The 15,549-nt window shown below is 41.5% G+C and overlaps 1 protein-coding gene across 1 annotated transcript in view; it reads left to right on the top strand.

Moving 5' to 3' along the window:
* AVEN (apoptosis and caspase activation inhibitor) overlaps positions 1 to 15,549 on the top strand; it is a 146,515-nt gene that overhangs the window by 130,204 nt on the left and 762 nt on the right. Inside the window, exons 4-5 of the mRNA XM_081937325.1 lie at positions 6,578 to 6,673; positions 9,560 to 9,908. Coding sequence (XP_081793451.1) covers positions 6,578 to 6,673; positions 9,560 to 9,908 — 445 coding nt within the window. The remainder of the gene's footprint in view (positions 1 to 6,577; positions 6,674 to 9,559; positions 9,909 to 15,549) is intronic.

The raw sequence follows: 15,549 nt of genomic DNA, 5'->3' as shown, positions 1-15,549 counted from the left end.
GGGGAAGAGAAGCAGCCTGGATTCTGTTAGGGGGGGTGGAGTTGGGTTGCGAGACATGCGTCCTACCCAAGACTTGCAGCTCTGTCGTGTTCCTCACTGTTTTGTCCAGGGAAGTTGAACTCGCAAGATTTTTTTTTTACAGGGTGCTTCCCTGGACAAAACAGTGAGAAAAACGACAGAGCTGCAAGTCTTGGGTAGGACGCGTGTCTCGCAGCCCAATTCCTCCCACCTCACCCCAATGCTAACAGAATCCAGGCTGCTTTCCTTCCCCACCGTCTCTTTAGCGAGAGGGGTGGCAGGTGGGGTGGGGGAGAAGTGAGAGGCGTGGAGAGAGACGTGGCTTCTCTTGTTGTCTCTTCACACACACCCTCGCTGGGCATGGCAGGCTTCCTCTCCCCAGATTGTCCCCCTGGCAAAAAAAGCCCAACCCGACGCAGGGCGGTGATAGGACACGTCAGAGCAGTGCCGGCAAGCCGCTGGGCCAGCGCAAAGAACAGGGAGGGGAGGCGATGGGGGCGACAGGACATGCAGTCCCATGCTGCTGCCTCTGCATCTCCAAATAATAAGACACCCCCCCTGATAATAAGACCAAGGCCATATTTCGTGGGGCAAAATAAAATAAGACCCTGTCTTATTTTCGGGGAAACATGGTATATACTACTGAAATTCTTGTGTCTGTAACCTTTAAAATTGAGTGAAATGGTGCATCATCACAGGACAATTTTTGAATCAAACTACCTCAAATAGACTACCTTATAGAATGAATCCGAAATCCGAGACCTACAACTCCCAAGGAAGTGAAATTTGGGACAGTTGTGTCTGCTGAAATGCTGCTGGCTGCTGCTGCATTCACGTGATCTGTATTTTCAATGTTTTGTGACAGTTTCCCAGCCGCTTTCACAATCCCTCATTCTGTCCCCCACCAGCAGCAGCCACATACTTGTCTGCTGGGAAGGGAAAAGGGAAGAAGGAAGGAAGATTGAAAGATTTCTAATGCTCCCCTTACCAGCTTCCCACAAGAAGATTCAATGGGGAAGGTGGTTAGAAGTCATTCCTGTTCTGCCTGCTTTTTTGCTCACCTGTGGTCATTCTGTTTCTCTATTTAGTTAAGGATTTTTTTTTCTGAAACAATGACCCAATGCAGCATGGGTTTTTTAATACCTGTAAAACAGATGAAAGCATAATATTGTTTCAGGCATCATCTTAAAACAATAGGCAATTGTTACTGTTCTCAGTCTTCATGCAACACTCACTCACACACACACACACAACCCAGGCAAATAAAAATTATATTACTTCCTTACCTTGTAAGGATTATTAAAGTAATATATGCAAAGTGCTTTGAACACATAAAGTGCTCTTTATAAATGCTAAGTAAGTGTTATTAAATCTAAAGAGAGTAAAATAACCCAGCTATTACATAAAAGCTATTAAATTCAGTCCTCCCACATCCATGTTAAAACTTGTACCAGCCCAAACAAATCAATACAGTTTGTATCTTTAAAAAATGGACATGGATTACAGTTGAACCTGCACCTAAGTGGAACAGTAGATGTTGTACACATGAATCTATATCAGCCACACATACAATGTGGTTTTAGTAAGCAGAACGTTGTCTACTATAAAATTATGTCATAGTTTGATACAGTGAGATGAAAAGCTACCAAAAATCCATTGTAGAGTTCAAAGGCATAGCTAATAGCTGTTAACTCTTGATAGAAGAGGACTTTTACATTAAAGTAGTAAAAAGAGATACTAAACATCTGGGCACAATAGTGGATTTTGCCACATCCTGCTGAAATGCATCGATAGTTACCTTGGAAGATGGATAACAACTAATTATCCCAGGATCCTAACCAGATCAGGTCAGTGGGCCACATTGCCTACCACTTTATTGTTGATTAGCATTGTGAAATGTGTTTTTTCCTGAGATCTATATGTAAAAGGAATGCTTAAAAGCAAGCTTTCCCACCACTGTTCAACCTTAAAGTTGGCTTTTAAAGTAAGGCAAGATCAATTTGATGATAATTTAAGCACCACAAGGAAAAAGGATTACCTTCCCAATTCCTCATCTGTGTTCTAACATTCTGTGATTGAAAACCAAACTTGAAAAGGGAAGGGTGAAGTGATTTGTCAAACACAATTGGAAGGAAGGTACTGAAAGGGACTTTGAAAGATGGACAGATTTGTAAGATAAATACCTTCTTCCTACTTGAGGACTAATTTACTAAAAAGAGGTGGAGAGACAGAAGATTTATCTACTGATTTTAACCCAGCCTTACTGTCAAAGTTAGGGAATTGCTAGTGTAAGATTATAGCTTTTCTTCGAGAGTCTCTAATGAAGTGAAATGAATCCACTGATGATGGAAAAAAGAAATGTATTTTTCTTCCTTTATCATGCCATCTGCACATTTATCAGTTGCTGGGAACGTCAGCAACTGCTCAGGAAAGCATTCTATTATTTCTATCCCCTTGTTTTGTATTAGGCTAATTAATGCCTGTGCCAAAATCAGAGAAGATCCTAGGCTGCTACTTAGAATTGGGTCTCACGTTTGGTTTTCCTTTTCTCATTTGTCATGCTCATTACAGAAGACATGTGATGAAATGGCATCATACTGTGACCTTGTTTCCATTCAGAATATAACATCCAATGGCACAAAGGAGGATATCTTATGGAAGGGTGGTATTTTTTTAGGAATCTTTTGAAGAATTTCTTGTATTTAGTTCCATGAAATCTTTTTTCTGGCATTGCCAAATATTATTTATTTGATCACCACAATATAAAAAAGATATTGAGATTCTGGAAAGAGTGTAGAAAAGAGCAATAATAATGATTAGGAGGCTGAAGACTAAGACATGAAGAACAGCAATTGCAGGAATTGGGTATGTCTAGAATAGTGAAAAGAGGGCTAGGAGAGGTATGATAGCAGTGTTTAAGTATTTAAGGGGACGCTACAACGAAGAAAGGGTCAACCTATTTTCAAAAGCACCAGAAGATAAGACAAGAAGCAATGGATGGAAACTAATCAAGGGGATTAGTTTCCAAGGGGAGAAGCAACCTATAACTATATAGCCATGTTCTAACGGTAAGTATAGAATAGAATAGAATAGATTAAAATAACAGAGTTGGAAGGGACCTTGGAGGTCTTCTAGTCCAACCTCCTGCCTAGGCAGGAAAAAGTATACCACTTCAGACAAATGGTTATCCAACATCTTCTTAAAAACTTCCAGTGTTGTAGCATTCACAACTTCTGGAGGCAAGCTGTTCCACTGATTAATTGTTCTAACTGTCAGGAAATTTCTTCTCAGTTCTAACTTGCTTCCCTCCTTGATTAGTTTCCACCATTGCTTCTTGTTCTACCCTAAGATGCTTTAGAGGATAGTTTGACTCCCCCTTCTTTGTGGCAACCCCTGAGATATTGGAACACTGCTATCATGTCTCCCCTAATCCTTCTTTTCATTAAACTAGACATACCCAGTTCTTGCAACAGTGCTTCATATGTTTTAGCCTCCAGTACCCTAATCATTTTTGTTGCTCTTTTCTGCACTCTTTCTAGAGTCTCCACATCTTTTTTACATCGTGGCAACCAAAACTGAATGCAGTATTCCAAGTGTGGCCTTACCAAGGCATTGTAAAGTGGTATTAATACTTCACATGATCTTGATTCTATCCCTCTGTTTATGCAGCCTAGAACTGTGTTGGCTTTTTTGGCAGCCGCTGCACACTGCTGGCTCATATTTAAATGGTTGTCCACTAGGATTCCAAGATGCCTCTCACAATTATTAATTTTAAGCAAGGTACCACATATACTGTACCTGTGCATTTTGTTTTTCTTGCCTAAATGTAGATCCTTACTTTTTTCACCATTGAATTTCATTTTGTTAGATAGCGCCCAATGTTCAAGTTTGTCAAGATCCACCTGTATTTTAAGCCTATCTTCTGGAGTGTTGGCTATTCCTGCCAGCTTGGTATCATCTGCAAATTTGATGAGTTCCCCATTTATCCGCCCATTCAAATCATTGATGAAGATGTTGTAGAGTTCTGCACCTAAAACAGAGCCTTGGGGTACTCCACTGCATACTTCCTTCCATGTAGATGCAGTTCCATTTATGACTACACGTTGAGTGTGTTTGATCAGCCAGTTACAAATCCATCTTGTGGTGATCTGTCTAACCCACATTTTTCTACTTTATCTAGTAGTAGGTTATAGTCTACTTTATCAAATGCCTTACTGAAGTTCAAGCAAATTATAGCATTTGCTTGACAGCATTCCTGTAGTCCACTAATTTTGTCACTTTGTCAAAGAATGCAATAAGATTAGTCTGGCATGATCTGTTCTTAATTAATTAATAATTTTATTTGTTAGCCGCAACCCTCTCCCGAAGGACTCGGGGCGGCGTACAATCAGAACAAATAAAATACAGATAAAGACAAACATACATAAGAACAAAGACATATACATGTGCATAGAGGAGGTAGACTGATGAGTGAAAACAATTAAAAACACAATTTAAAGTCCCATTGAATAAAATTACCGAATTAAAAACCCGTCAGGAGCGATTGACAAACCCATGTTGGCTTTTGGCTATTACTTTGTTTACTTCTAGGTGTTCACTGATTCATTGCTTGAATATATTTTCCAGAATCTTCCCTGGTATTGAGGTCAGGCTGATAGGTCTGTAGTTTCCTGGATCCATTTGTTTTCCTTTTTTGACGAAGGGAACCACATCAGCTCTTTTCCAGTCTTCTGGCAGTTCCCCAGTGCTCCATGATCTCTGAAAGATATAGTTCAGTGATTCTGGGATCTCATCTGCCAGTTCCTTCAGAACCCTGGGGTATAATCCATCCAGTCCTGGTGATTTAAACTTGTCTAGGGTAGACAGATGCTCACTCACCATTTTCCTCCCTATTTTAACTTGTGTTCCTAATCTGTTTTTTGTGGTGCTGTTTTTGATAGGACTGTTTTTCCCCTTTGTGTAAAGACAGATGCAAAACATGAGTTAAATAGTTCTGCTCTCTCCCTGTTGCTTGTCACCTTCTTGCCACTTTCTCCCAGCAATGGACCAATTGTTTCCTTAACTTTTTTCTTGTTTTTAACATGTTGGAAGGAGCTTTTTTGTTATTTTTTACTTTTGTCGCAAGCCTTTCTTCACTGTGAGCCTTAGCTTTCCACACTTCATCTTTACAAGCTCATGCTATTTGCTGATATTCTGCCTTAGTTATGTGCCTTTCCACTTTTTATACTTATACTTTTTGTGTTTCAATTTGTCAGAGAGTTCTTTATGCAGCCATGCTGGTTACTTTTGAGAGCTGTTATTTTTCTTCTTCATTGGTATTGTGCTAAACTGGGCTTTTGTAATCTCATTTTTCAAAGTTTCCCAAGCTTCTTGCATTGTTTTCCTCTTGAGGATTCTCATCCATGGAATTCTTCCCAAGCTCTCTCTAAGTTTATTGAAATGAACTCTCTTAAAGTCCAAAACTCTAGTTTGACTTTGTTGTACTACTTGTGTTTGCATAATGTTGAATTCCAATATTGCATGATCACTTGCCGCCAAGGTTCCTGTAGCTTCAACACTTTCTATCATTTCCTCTCTGTTAGTGAGAATTAAGTCCAATCCAAGAACAATAAAAAATTAAGTCCAAGAACAATCAATCGATCAACCTTGCCTTCAGAAGTTGTGGAGGCTTTCCACAAGAGACTGGAAAACCATCTGTCTGAAATGGTATACGGCCTCATGCTGAAGCAGGGGGTTGGACTAGAAGACCTCCAAGGTCTCTTCCAACTCTATTATCAATCTTATATTGTCTCAGAAAAGTAACATGGACTATAAAGGAGTCGGATGATTACATTTTTTGGCTCAATATAAGGGGATATCAGTACAGTAATATTAACTCAGATTTTTTCAGATTATATGAGTAAAAATATTTTGGCTATTTCAAATAAAGTGTTAGAATGTTTTCTACAAGTATCTTTGGTCCTAAAATTATGGCAAATTTCAAAACAGTGCTAACAGCAGCAACACATTTTAAAAAGCATAAAGATCTGCGAGCTTCCTGAATTGGTCCAGGCTCTGTTTAGTTATTTATTTATTCATTTCATCAACAATATATTTATATCATTTTTGCGCTATGAAGTATCAGGCAAAATACAAACAAGACATTCATGGTACATTAAAAAACAATAGCAGAAATAGCCTACAGTACTGCATTCTAACCACTGCACCACCACAACTCTTGATATAGTTCTGTACATCTGCCTGTCTTGTGCAGTGGCTTGTTGCCATATTCTTTCAGAAACTACCAAAAATTCCAGAACCTGTACTGATGTCAGAATTATTACATTCAAGGTAATAGATGGTTGCTTGTGGTTGCTTCAGTTTGTATATGAGATCAGGCATACATGAATTATTATACCCAGTGTAATGAAAATATGTTACAGCTTTACTTGCACTGAAAGAATAAGGTACTCCATGGTTGTTTAGTCTTCCCCAACTTAGGAGAGAAGACTTTGTTGCACTAACTTGGTGATGAAAATGACTGCAGTTTTCATTTAGTGCAAATGCACTCTGTTTTCAGTTGTCAGGATTGTACGTTGACTGCCAGTCCTTGGTTCAAGCGCTTGAAGAGCTGCCTCTGCACATCAAACTCAACATGGCTGCTGAATTGGTACAGGTAATAACCCTCCTTCTCAAAAATACCTTGACCCGAGAGGTGGGCTGCTATGGATTCGTCCAGGTTCAGGAGAATCCATAGCTAATGTTATGGCCGGTTAGGAGAACCTCCAATCCCACCCCTGGCTGGCCCTGCCCAGCCTAATCCTTCCCCTCCCAGGAGTCTCCACGTGGCCCATTTTGGATGCGAGGTAAGTGCAGGGCCCGCGTGGAAGCTCAGGGAGGAAGAAAAACGGGCCTCCCGGAAGTTTCAGAAGGCAGGAAATGGGCCTGTTTTCGGTCTCCGGAGGGTCTCCGGAGCCTGGGAGAAGCAGTTTTCGCTTTCCCAAAGTCTTGAGGAAAGCCTCTGGAGCCTGGGGAAGGCGAAAATGTCCCGTCCCCCCTGCTGTGATGCAGGAGGCCGACTAGCCACGCCCACCATGGCCACACCCACCCAGCAACCAGGCAGAGAACCCGTTGCTGAAATTTTTGAAGCCTACCCCTGCTTGAGCCCTATTGCAAGCTGAACAGCCTCATATTATTTTAATGTTGCTACTTCAGCTCTACAAGAGAGGAATGCTATTAAATAGCAGAATTTCCTATCAGCACTTCTTCAGCTCCATTGCTCCTCTAAAACAAAATGTTTTCCACATGCCAAGTGCATTTCGGTCAAGACTTGCATCCCCAAAGACTTTCCCGTTCCAGTTTTGTTACTCCAGATTCCCCCCCCCTTACACACACACACACACACACACACACACACACACACACACTTGTTAGCAACTTCACAGAGAACATTTCTTTCTTGTTCTTACTGATCTTTACAATCATCCTTGCTTTGATCTTGTCCATTATGCAGTGGATCTAGTTCGTCAGTGCAGCTGCTACACAGACCTACATAAAAAACAATTACTTTTGCCCAGAGTTTATAATTCCTGGTAGCATCATGAATATAAAATATCTTCTGACTCTGGGAAGGAAAAAAAAAAAAAGCAAAATATTCAGGTAGACTGAAAAGAAGTAATGTGAATTAACTTAATTCAGTTGGGTAAACTTAACGGTATATCAAGTGCTAGAAAAATCATTCCGGGTTAGATAAAAGGTGGCTAAATAAGAATCCAAACCTGTTTTTTTCTTCTTCTGAGGGTTTGCCTAAAAGCAGGGGTGTCCAAACTTGGGAACTTTAAGTTTTAAGTTCCCAAGTTTGGACACCCCTGGCCTAAAGCGACTCAGATATTGATGTTGCTCTTTTTTTTTTATTCCAACTCCAAGTCACTTTTGTGACTGTAGCCAGAGAAATTTGCATTTGTTTTGCAAGTCAAATTCCTTCCTTTACATACAATGGCAAGGCTGGATGTCATTGCTTTTCCTGCTGTTAATTGTTTAAAAAGCAGTGGCTGTGTTTTTAAAAATCCACTCTTAGGGCACATTCTGTGCTGTAATGAAGTAACAGATTCTCCTACTGTGCCTGATTAGAGCCAGCAAGTCAATGAACTGCAGGCTGTAGGAAGTTACATTTTTCCCCTTTTTTTCTCTCTCTCGCTACTGAATGGACCAATTTGGTGTCCTTGGTTATTGTAAGCTGATCACATCTTTCAATGGTATAATAAAAGTCTGTGCTGTTCAACGGAATGAATGCTTCTGTTGGCATCATTTTTCTAGCTTCCTGAGGAATCAAATGAAATTGAAAACTGAGTGGGGAAAGGAAGCTGTCCTTACTATTTGGATGCTCTAAGCTCTTCATTGGAAAAGGACCTGGCACGCTGATGGTTTCACTGGTTTCTTTTGTCTGACCTTGTTTTGTATAAAAAGATTGTAGGCAAATCCTTGAAAACAGTAAGAGAGAAGATTATGCTGGCTATTAGTATGGCGCACGTATCTTGGTAAATAAAAAGCTGAAAGTGGAGCTGTCAGGGCTCCAGAAAGCATCCAAAATTAAATCAGAGTCCAAGGCAAAGTGTTGCTCAAAGTTCCAATTTATTAAGAGAGCCATATTGGCACATCTGGGAAAACCTGAATCTGAAACCCAGTTGAAAGTTCAAGAGCTTGACCCCACACCCACAAGTCCATCACATGATCCAATCTCCCACTGCCATGCTGGCAGTTCCACCCATCCAATTCTGGTCAGGTGCAGAGACAAAGGATGACCTTGGCTTTCTAGAAAGAATTTTGTTTTGGCTACATAGCATCTACTCCGTACAATCCCCCCTGCCATTTTCCCACAATAGAAAATGCATAATAGAAAAATAGAAAGTGTGGCAGGCCAAAGATCCAAGAGTAATAAGGCTGCAGGCCTGACAGGAGCTTCTTAAAATATTTAAATATTAATCTTACTTTCTAGTACAATATTCCTGTACAGGTAGTCCTCGACTTACGACCACAATTGAGCCCAACATTTCTGTTGTTAAGTGAGACATTTGTCAAGTGAATTTTGCCCCATTTTACGGCCTTTCTTGTCTCAGTTGTTAAGTGAATCACTGCCATTGATAAGTTAGTAATCTGGTTGTTAAGTGAGACTGGCTTCCCCCATTGGCTTTGCCTGTCAGAAGGTTGCAAAAGAGGATCACATGACCTTGGGACACAGCAACGGTTATAAATCTGAAACAGTTCCCAAACATCTGAATTTTGATCACATGATCATGGGGATGCTGGAAATGTCGTAACTGTGAAAAATGGTCATAACTCACTTTTGTCAGTGCCATTGTAACTTCGAATGGTCACTAAATGAACTGTTGTAAGTCGAGGACTACCATACTTCTATACAGTATGAGTTTATTTTCTATAGTTTGCGAATGTATAGATGAATATTTACTGGGTTTTTGTTCTGGTAGAAGCTAAACTGGAAGTTAGGGTTACTAAGTTGTTGTCTTGCATCAACCATCGTTTAGAGTTGTTTTCTTACACTTAGGATGCAACGCCAGTCACCCTTCCTCAGATTAAGCTGCAAAGTCATGAGGTGGCCAAGAAAAGTGGTGATCTCTTGCAACAGCAAAAGCGAGTTGGGTCGCACTGTTATCCCAATGAAGATTCTGCTGTTCCCTTGTCTTTGCCAAATAAAGATGGATCTGGAATTTCTTCAGAAGCTCCTCAGAGAAATCCTTCAAATTTACATCAAGTAGTAGATCATTTGGATGAAGACCTTGATCTGCTCCTGAAATTAGATGCCCCTGTTAATCCTGGGAACAATATCACTTTGGAAATGGTAGCAGAGGACCTGCCGTCTGGAGATGATTTGACAAAGAGTTTTGAAGAAACTGGTAAGGATTAGTCACTTTTCCTCCCCTCTCTTTTTCTAATTATTATTATTATTATTATTTAGTTATTTTTAATACAATCAATGAAATATTTCTCCTTCCACAAACATTGTATGCCATTACACCCATGGGATAATACATTGTTATATCAGTCATATATAGTGTATCTTTCATTCCTCTTCTTTCCCATACAGTGAATTGAAATGATATATAGAAGCCTAGAGGATGAACTTGTCTCTTTCTTTATTGTTTGTTTTATTTTTACGCTGTCTATATTATTTTTATAAATAACTCAAGGTGGCAATCCCGCCTAGTACTTCTTCCTCCTCCCTATTTTCCACACCACAACAACTATGTGAGGTGAGTTGGGCTGGGAGAAAGTAACTGGCCCAAAGTCACCTAGTCAGTTTTCATGTCTAAGGTTCTTCTTCTTCCATATCTAGGTCAAACTTTAAACACCAGTATGAAGCCACCTTCTTGGCTCAGTCGTTGGCCAAAAATAAGTAATTATTGGTACATGTTTCTGCTAGTAGCCAATATACCAACTGGAGGGGTCGGCCATTGGCCCCTCCAGCAGCTGAATCAGAGGAGGAGGAGGAGGCATGGGAGTCGGGGTCAGCATCAAGGCAAACTGAGAGCTCCGAGGGGAGAGCCTCACAGAGAGAGAGATAGAGGGGGGAGCCTGGGCCATCCATCAGCCCTCAGATGGAAAGTCAAAAGCCCCCAGGTCTAGAAGTGGCTGATGAGGAAGAGGAGGAACAGCTGGGTCCAGTGCCTGACAAGCGAATGCGCAAAAGGCAAAGGAGAGGAGAGCAGTGGAAATCCATGGGCTGACCCTTGGGAAGGAAGAGCCACCACTGCTAGCGAAGCCCCACCCTAGCTCTGGGGATAAAAGGCAGGGAGGGGGCGGAGATGAATAGATGTGACAGACAACTATTCATCTTCTGGCTGGATTGTCTTGTTAGCCTGAGGTGAGATAAACTTTTTGCTGGGGCTGCCGGCGCTCCTAATAAAGGAATCTTTGAGTTAACTTCAGAGGGTTTATCATGTTTGGGGAGTTGTGTCAGAACAGCTGGGCTATGTGTCTCTCAGTGACGCGCGGTGAGGTTTATGGCTGGTGAGGCTGGTGACGTCATCAAATTATCATCATGAAAGGAGGACTGTGACAACTTTCTCACTCTGTGTCTGTCTGTCTGTCTGTCTGTCTGTCTGTCTGTCTGTCTGTCTGTCTCTGCCTCTCACCCCCCCCCCTCTCTGGGCAGCTCGACGTGATTAAGGCCATTCTGCTCCTCCTTTGCGCTTCTTGCCCACGGGCACGCTCTGCCCTCTTCTTTCTGATAGAGGCGATCCGTGAGGGGAGGGATCCCTCTCACGTTCCTCATCTTCCCGGATGGGCTCCGGACCAGAAGAGCCACTTCCTCCTTTTTAACCAGGCGGCTATCAGAGAGAAGAGGGCAGCGCGTGCCCGTGGGATTGTGCAGCAGCCGAATCCTTGCCTCCTGTTCTTCGGCTGCTGCACAAGCCCAAGGGCACACGCTGCCTGGTGCTTGCTGAATCTGGCGCAGCTTCAGAGAAAGAAGGCGTGCGAGAAAGCCCCCCCCCCGAATGTTTGAATAAAGGAGGCTGCAGGCTCCTTTGTCCTCAGCTATGCAATCTCCTTTCGTTCTCTGCTGCCCGAACGATTGAATGAGGCAGAGGGAGAATGAAAGGAGATAGCGTTGGGCGGGGGGAGTGAGCCAAGCATTCCGGACAGAAAAGATGGATTTCTTCCCCACCCCAACTGGAAACGAGGCGGCTGTCAAAGCAAGAGGCCGCACTGCCGCACCTTGCTTTGCTGGGCAAGCCTGGGGAGGTGCTTTGCTGGCAGCCAGGCCACGCCACGCAAGCTACTGCTGCCCTGCCGCCCCATGCTTTGCTGGACAAGCAAAATACCCCAGGATCATGGTGGCGGGGACAGTGACTCCTTCCTCTGTTCTGCAGAGAAGAGCCACAGGAAGGAGGAGAATGGGACCACATGTGCAGGAGGCAGCCCTTCATGTTGGCTCAGGAAGGAGGGGAATGGGACCACGTGTGCAGGAGGCTCTTCAGCGCCAGCCTCAGATCAGCGCAGCCACGGTCCCCTTCATATTGGCTCAGGAAGGAGGGGAATGGGGCCACATGTGCAGGGGAAGGGGACCGCGGCTCACGCTGATCTGAGGCTGGCGCTGAGGAGCCTCCTGCACACGTGGTCCCATTCCCCTCTTTACTGAGCCAACATGAAGGGCTGCCTCCTGCACACGTGGTCCCATTCCCCTCCTTCCTGTGGCTCTTCTCCGCAGCGCAGCGGAAGGAGTCGCTGTCCCCGCCACCATGATCCTGGGGTATTTTGCTTGCGCGCGCAAGAAAGAGATGAAAGAAAAGGGGAGAATTTTTTTTTCTTTTCATGATGAGAGCAGTGAGGCTCTGCCTCCCCTGACTGCATGTCACTGGTGTCTCTCCACATTCACATAGTGTGTTATTATCCTCTAAGAGCTTTAACTTGAGCAAAGTGGTTTTACATTTAGGTACTCCAACTCTCAACCTATTCGGGGTCCTCCAAAAGGTATAAGGGAGGTCAGGTGGGATTAGACCTCAGTCTCCCATTTTCTATGCTGCTGCCTTAATCACTAGACCAAACTGACTCTCTTCCTTTCTGGAAAAGTAGGTGGAGAAAGTCCTTTACTGAAAATGGACCCTAGCGATTTGGCAGAAACAAGTTCTCAGTTCATCACGTATAGTCCATTTCAGAACACAGCTAGACTTCAATAGCAGGTAGTACTTTAGAGTGAAGCAATAAAACATTCAGGTTAGGGCTCTGCAGATGGCTACAAACTAGAACCACATTAGTGTATCAGGTGGATGAGCTTGCTTTTTCTAGTGAGGAGCACCAGGTGTTACAGTACATTCCTTGGCTGAGGTTATATTTCCCCCAGCATTCTTGTCACAAATCATTTTGCTGCAGTCCATCACTGTCTCAGAAATTATCTCTAACCATCCTCTGTTGGGTCTGTTTTCTGAATGCTCCTCCTGGAAAATATTATTTAGTCCTTCTATCCAGTTACATGAGAATCTGTGGTTCCCTTGTGTACTTATTAGTATTGTTAAATGCTGCCAAATTGGACTCAACTCTTAGCACCCACATAGCTAGGTTTTCTCTATGATGATCTGTCTTCAATCTGGCCTTTTAGGTTTCACAGTGGAGTGTTCATTACTGTTGTCATTGTCATATTGTTGTATAAATTACACAGGTTACATTAATAAGAGGAGGGGAAAACTGAATACATTCAAAACAGAAAGGCTGTAATGCCACCACGATTTAAGTTCGACTGTGAGCTGGCTCCTGTGTGTGCTTAAGCTGGACAGTGTTGCTTTGCTATTGGATAGGCTGTGTATGCAACCCATTTTAGTGACATTTTGTAAACCAGAGTTCAAAGATATGCACTATTGGGTGAATGCAACCAAGCATAATGCAAATGGTATAGATTGATAAAATATTTAATTTATGATGAAAATAATTTTACAGTATTAATAAATGCCTACATGAAACTAAAGTGTACTACATGCATTCTTGCCTACCTATTTAGTGGGCCTGAGGCTAGTGTGCTGTTTCTCAACCTTAGCAATGTTTGATGTGTGAACTTCAATTTCCAGAATTTCCCAGAGATTTCAGAGAAAAACATAATTCATTATTTTTCCTGCAATTTTAGCCTTTACCCAGCCTGATCGTTCCATCAGTTCTATAACTCTTACAGAGAGAGTTAAGTATAACCAAATAAATTAATTGTAAACTGTTCCATAATTTGTTTTCTAAAGCATGCATTAAATTGGACTCACTCTTATAGTCTGTCCTGGATGCTAGGAATATCCCACTAATTATGCTAAATTATGAGACAGTTGGTTCTGATATGCAAAACCAAATCCACATAACTTGAGACTAATTTGTTTCTGATGATTTTTACCTACTCTAAAATTTTAAATCATGGTACTTGATTGACTGTAACAGTATTTTCGGTTAGAAAGTCTTTGTATTTGGAACATAAGAAATTGATCTGCTTAATGCCATAGCTGAAATTATACTGTTCTGTTTCTGTATAGTCAAACGCAGACCAATTTTGAAGTTCGGTTTCTTTGGAAACTGACAGTTGAGCACACTGAATATTTATAAAAGTAATTATGGAATTAGTATCCATTTGATTATTTTCTTGCAAGTTCATATATAAGAGAATTTTAACATTTCCACTCAATGAAAATCAATCACCAAAATATTGCTCTATGATTTAATTTACTGTGTGCCAGAGTGTACGTTTCAAGAAGTGTCAGGCTGCGTTTATGAAGGAACATGAATAATGAAGCAGCACTAGCAAACATCAGGACTTGGAACTTTAAAGTTTGTGTAGCAGTTGTTAGAAATTGAATCATTATGGATTGTTGCATTGTTACCTTATTTTGCAAAATAAGTTTTAGGTCTGAAAATCATTGATTCATATTCAGAAACATTCACTTCAGGAAATCATTTTGTGGGTGTTCTCACACACATATGCGCATACACAAAATCAATACAAAACAGTGCAAGTAGTTCTTAGAGTATCAATGACTTTTATCAGTTTTACCTCTTTTCTTACATCCTTAAGTTTTCAGGATACAAGTATAATGTTCCTGGATTTAGTTGTGTTGCTATATCGCTGAGTTTGCTCAGCATCGTAAAGTTAGAGAATAATACAATCAAGCTTGGTTTTTTTTAATACTCTGATTGCAATAACATCACAGCTTTGCAGATATAATATTCCACCAAGCAAGTTTTGATAAGCTACAGACTATAAGTGTCTAAACTGAAAGTTGAATGTCATCTAATTTACCAATAGCTGTGTCTGCACTTTCATTAATAGCTACAGTATGAAATCTTGCTAAGGCTCTTTCACACGTAGTATTGTTTACCATGCTGTTGCTAATGTTGAAAAAAAGTCAAACCTATATGTTTGCTCCAGCTTTCTGAATATGCATACATATTTTTCCTGTGTTCATGTTTCATTGTAAACTGTCCAAAGAGCCTCAACTATCAGACATTTTAAAAATTTTAAATAAATAAGATCTTCAAACAATCATTTCTCGGATCAACAGAACATTGTCAGTAATATCCTTGAAATACTCCAGCTATGAATTTTCATTTAAGATTAATTTGCATTCTCTTCTTTTGTCTGGATTTTCAAGCAGTATTATTATTACTGCTCATTGCACAGCCAGCTAGATTGATTAGCAACACTACACTCCAATAAGGTTCCTGATAAAGTTTCCAGTTTTATCAATTATTCCTACACAGGTATAATTCTAGAAGTCACTGGGGCCAATGGTAGGAAGGAGCCAGCCAATGGCAAGGCAGGCCCTGGAACAGGAACACTAGAAGGCAAGTCTGATTACAGGAAAGGGTAGAGTAACTGAGCTTGTGCTGTGCAAATGAAGCTTCCACACGCTAAACGTAAAGGTAAAGGTTCCCCTCGCACATATGTACTAGTCATTCCTGACTCTAGGGGGCGGTGTTGATCTCCGTTTCAAAGCCAAAGAACCAGCGCTGTCAGAAGACGTCTCTGTGGTCATGTGGCCCACATGACTAAATGGGGAAGGCACATGG

The sequence above is a fragment of the Natrix helvetica genome, assembly GCF_964273705.1.
Source record: "Natrix helvetica genome assembly, chromosome: 1".
NCBI classification, from domain to species: Eukaryota; Metazoa; Chordata; class Lepidosauria; order Squamata; family Natricidae; genus Natrix; species Natrix helvetica.
This window is presented reverse-complemented; position numbering and strand designations above follow the sequence as displayed.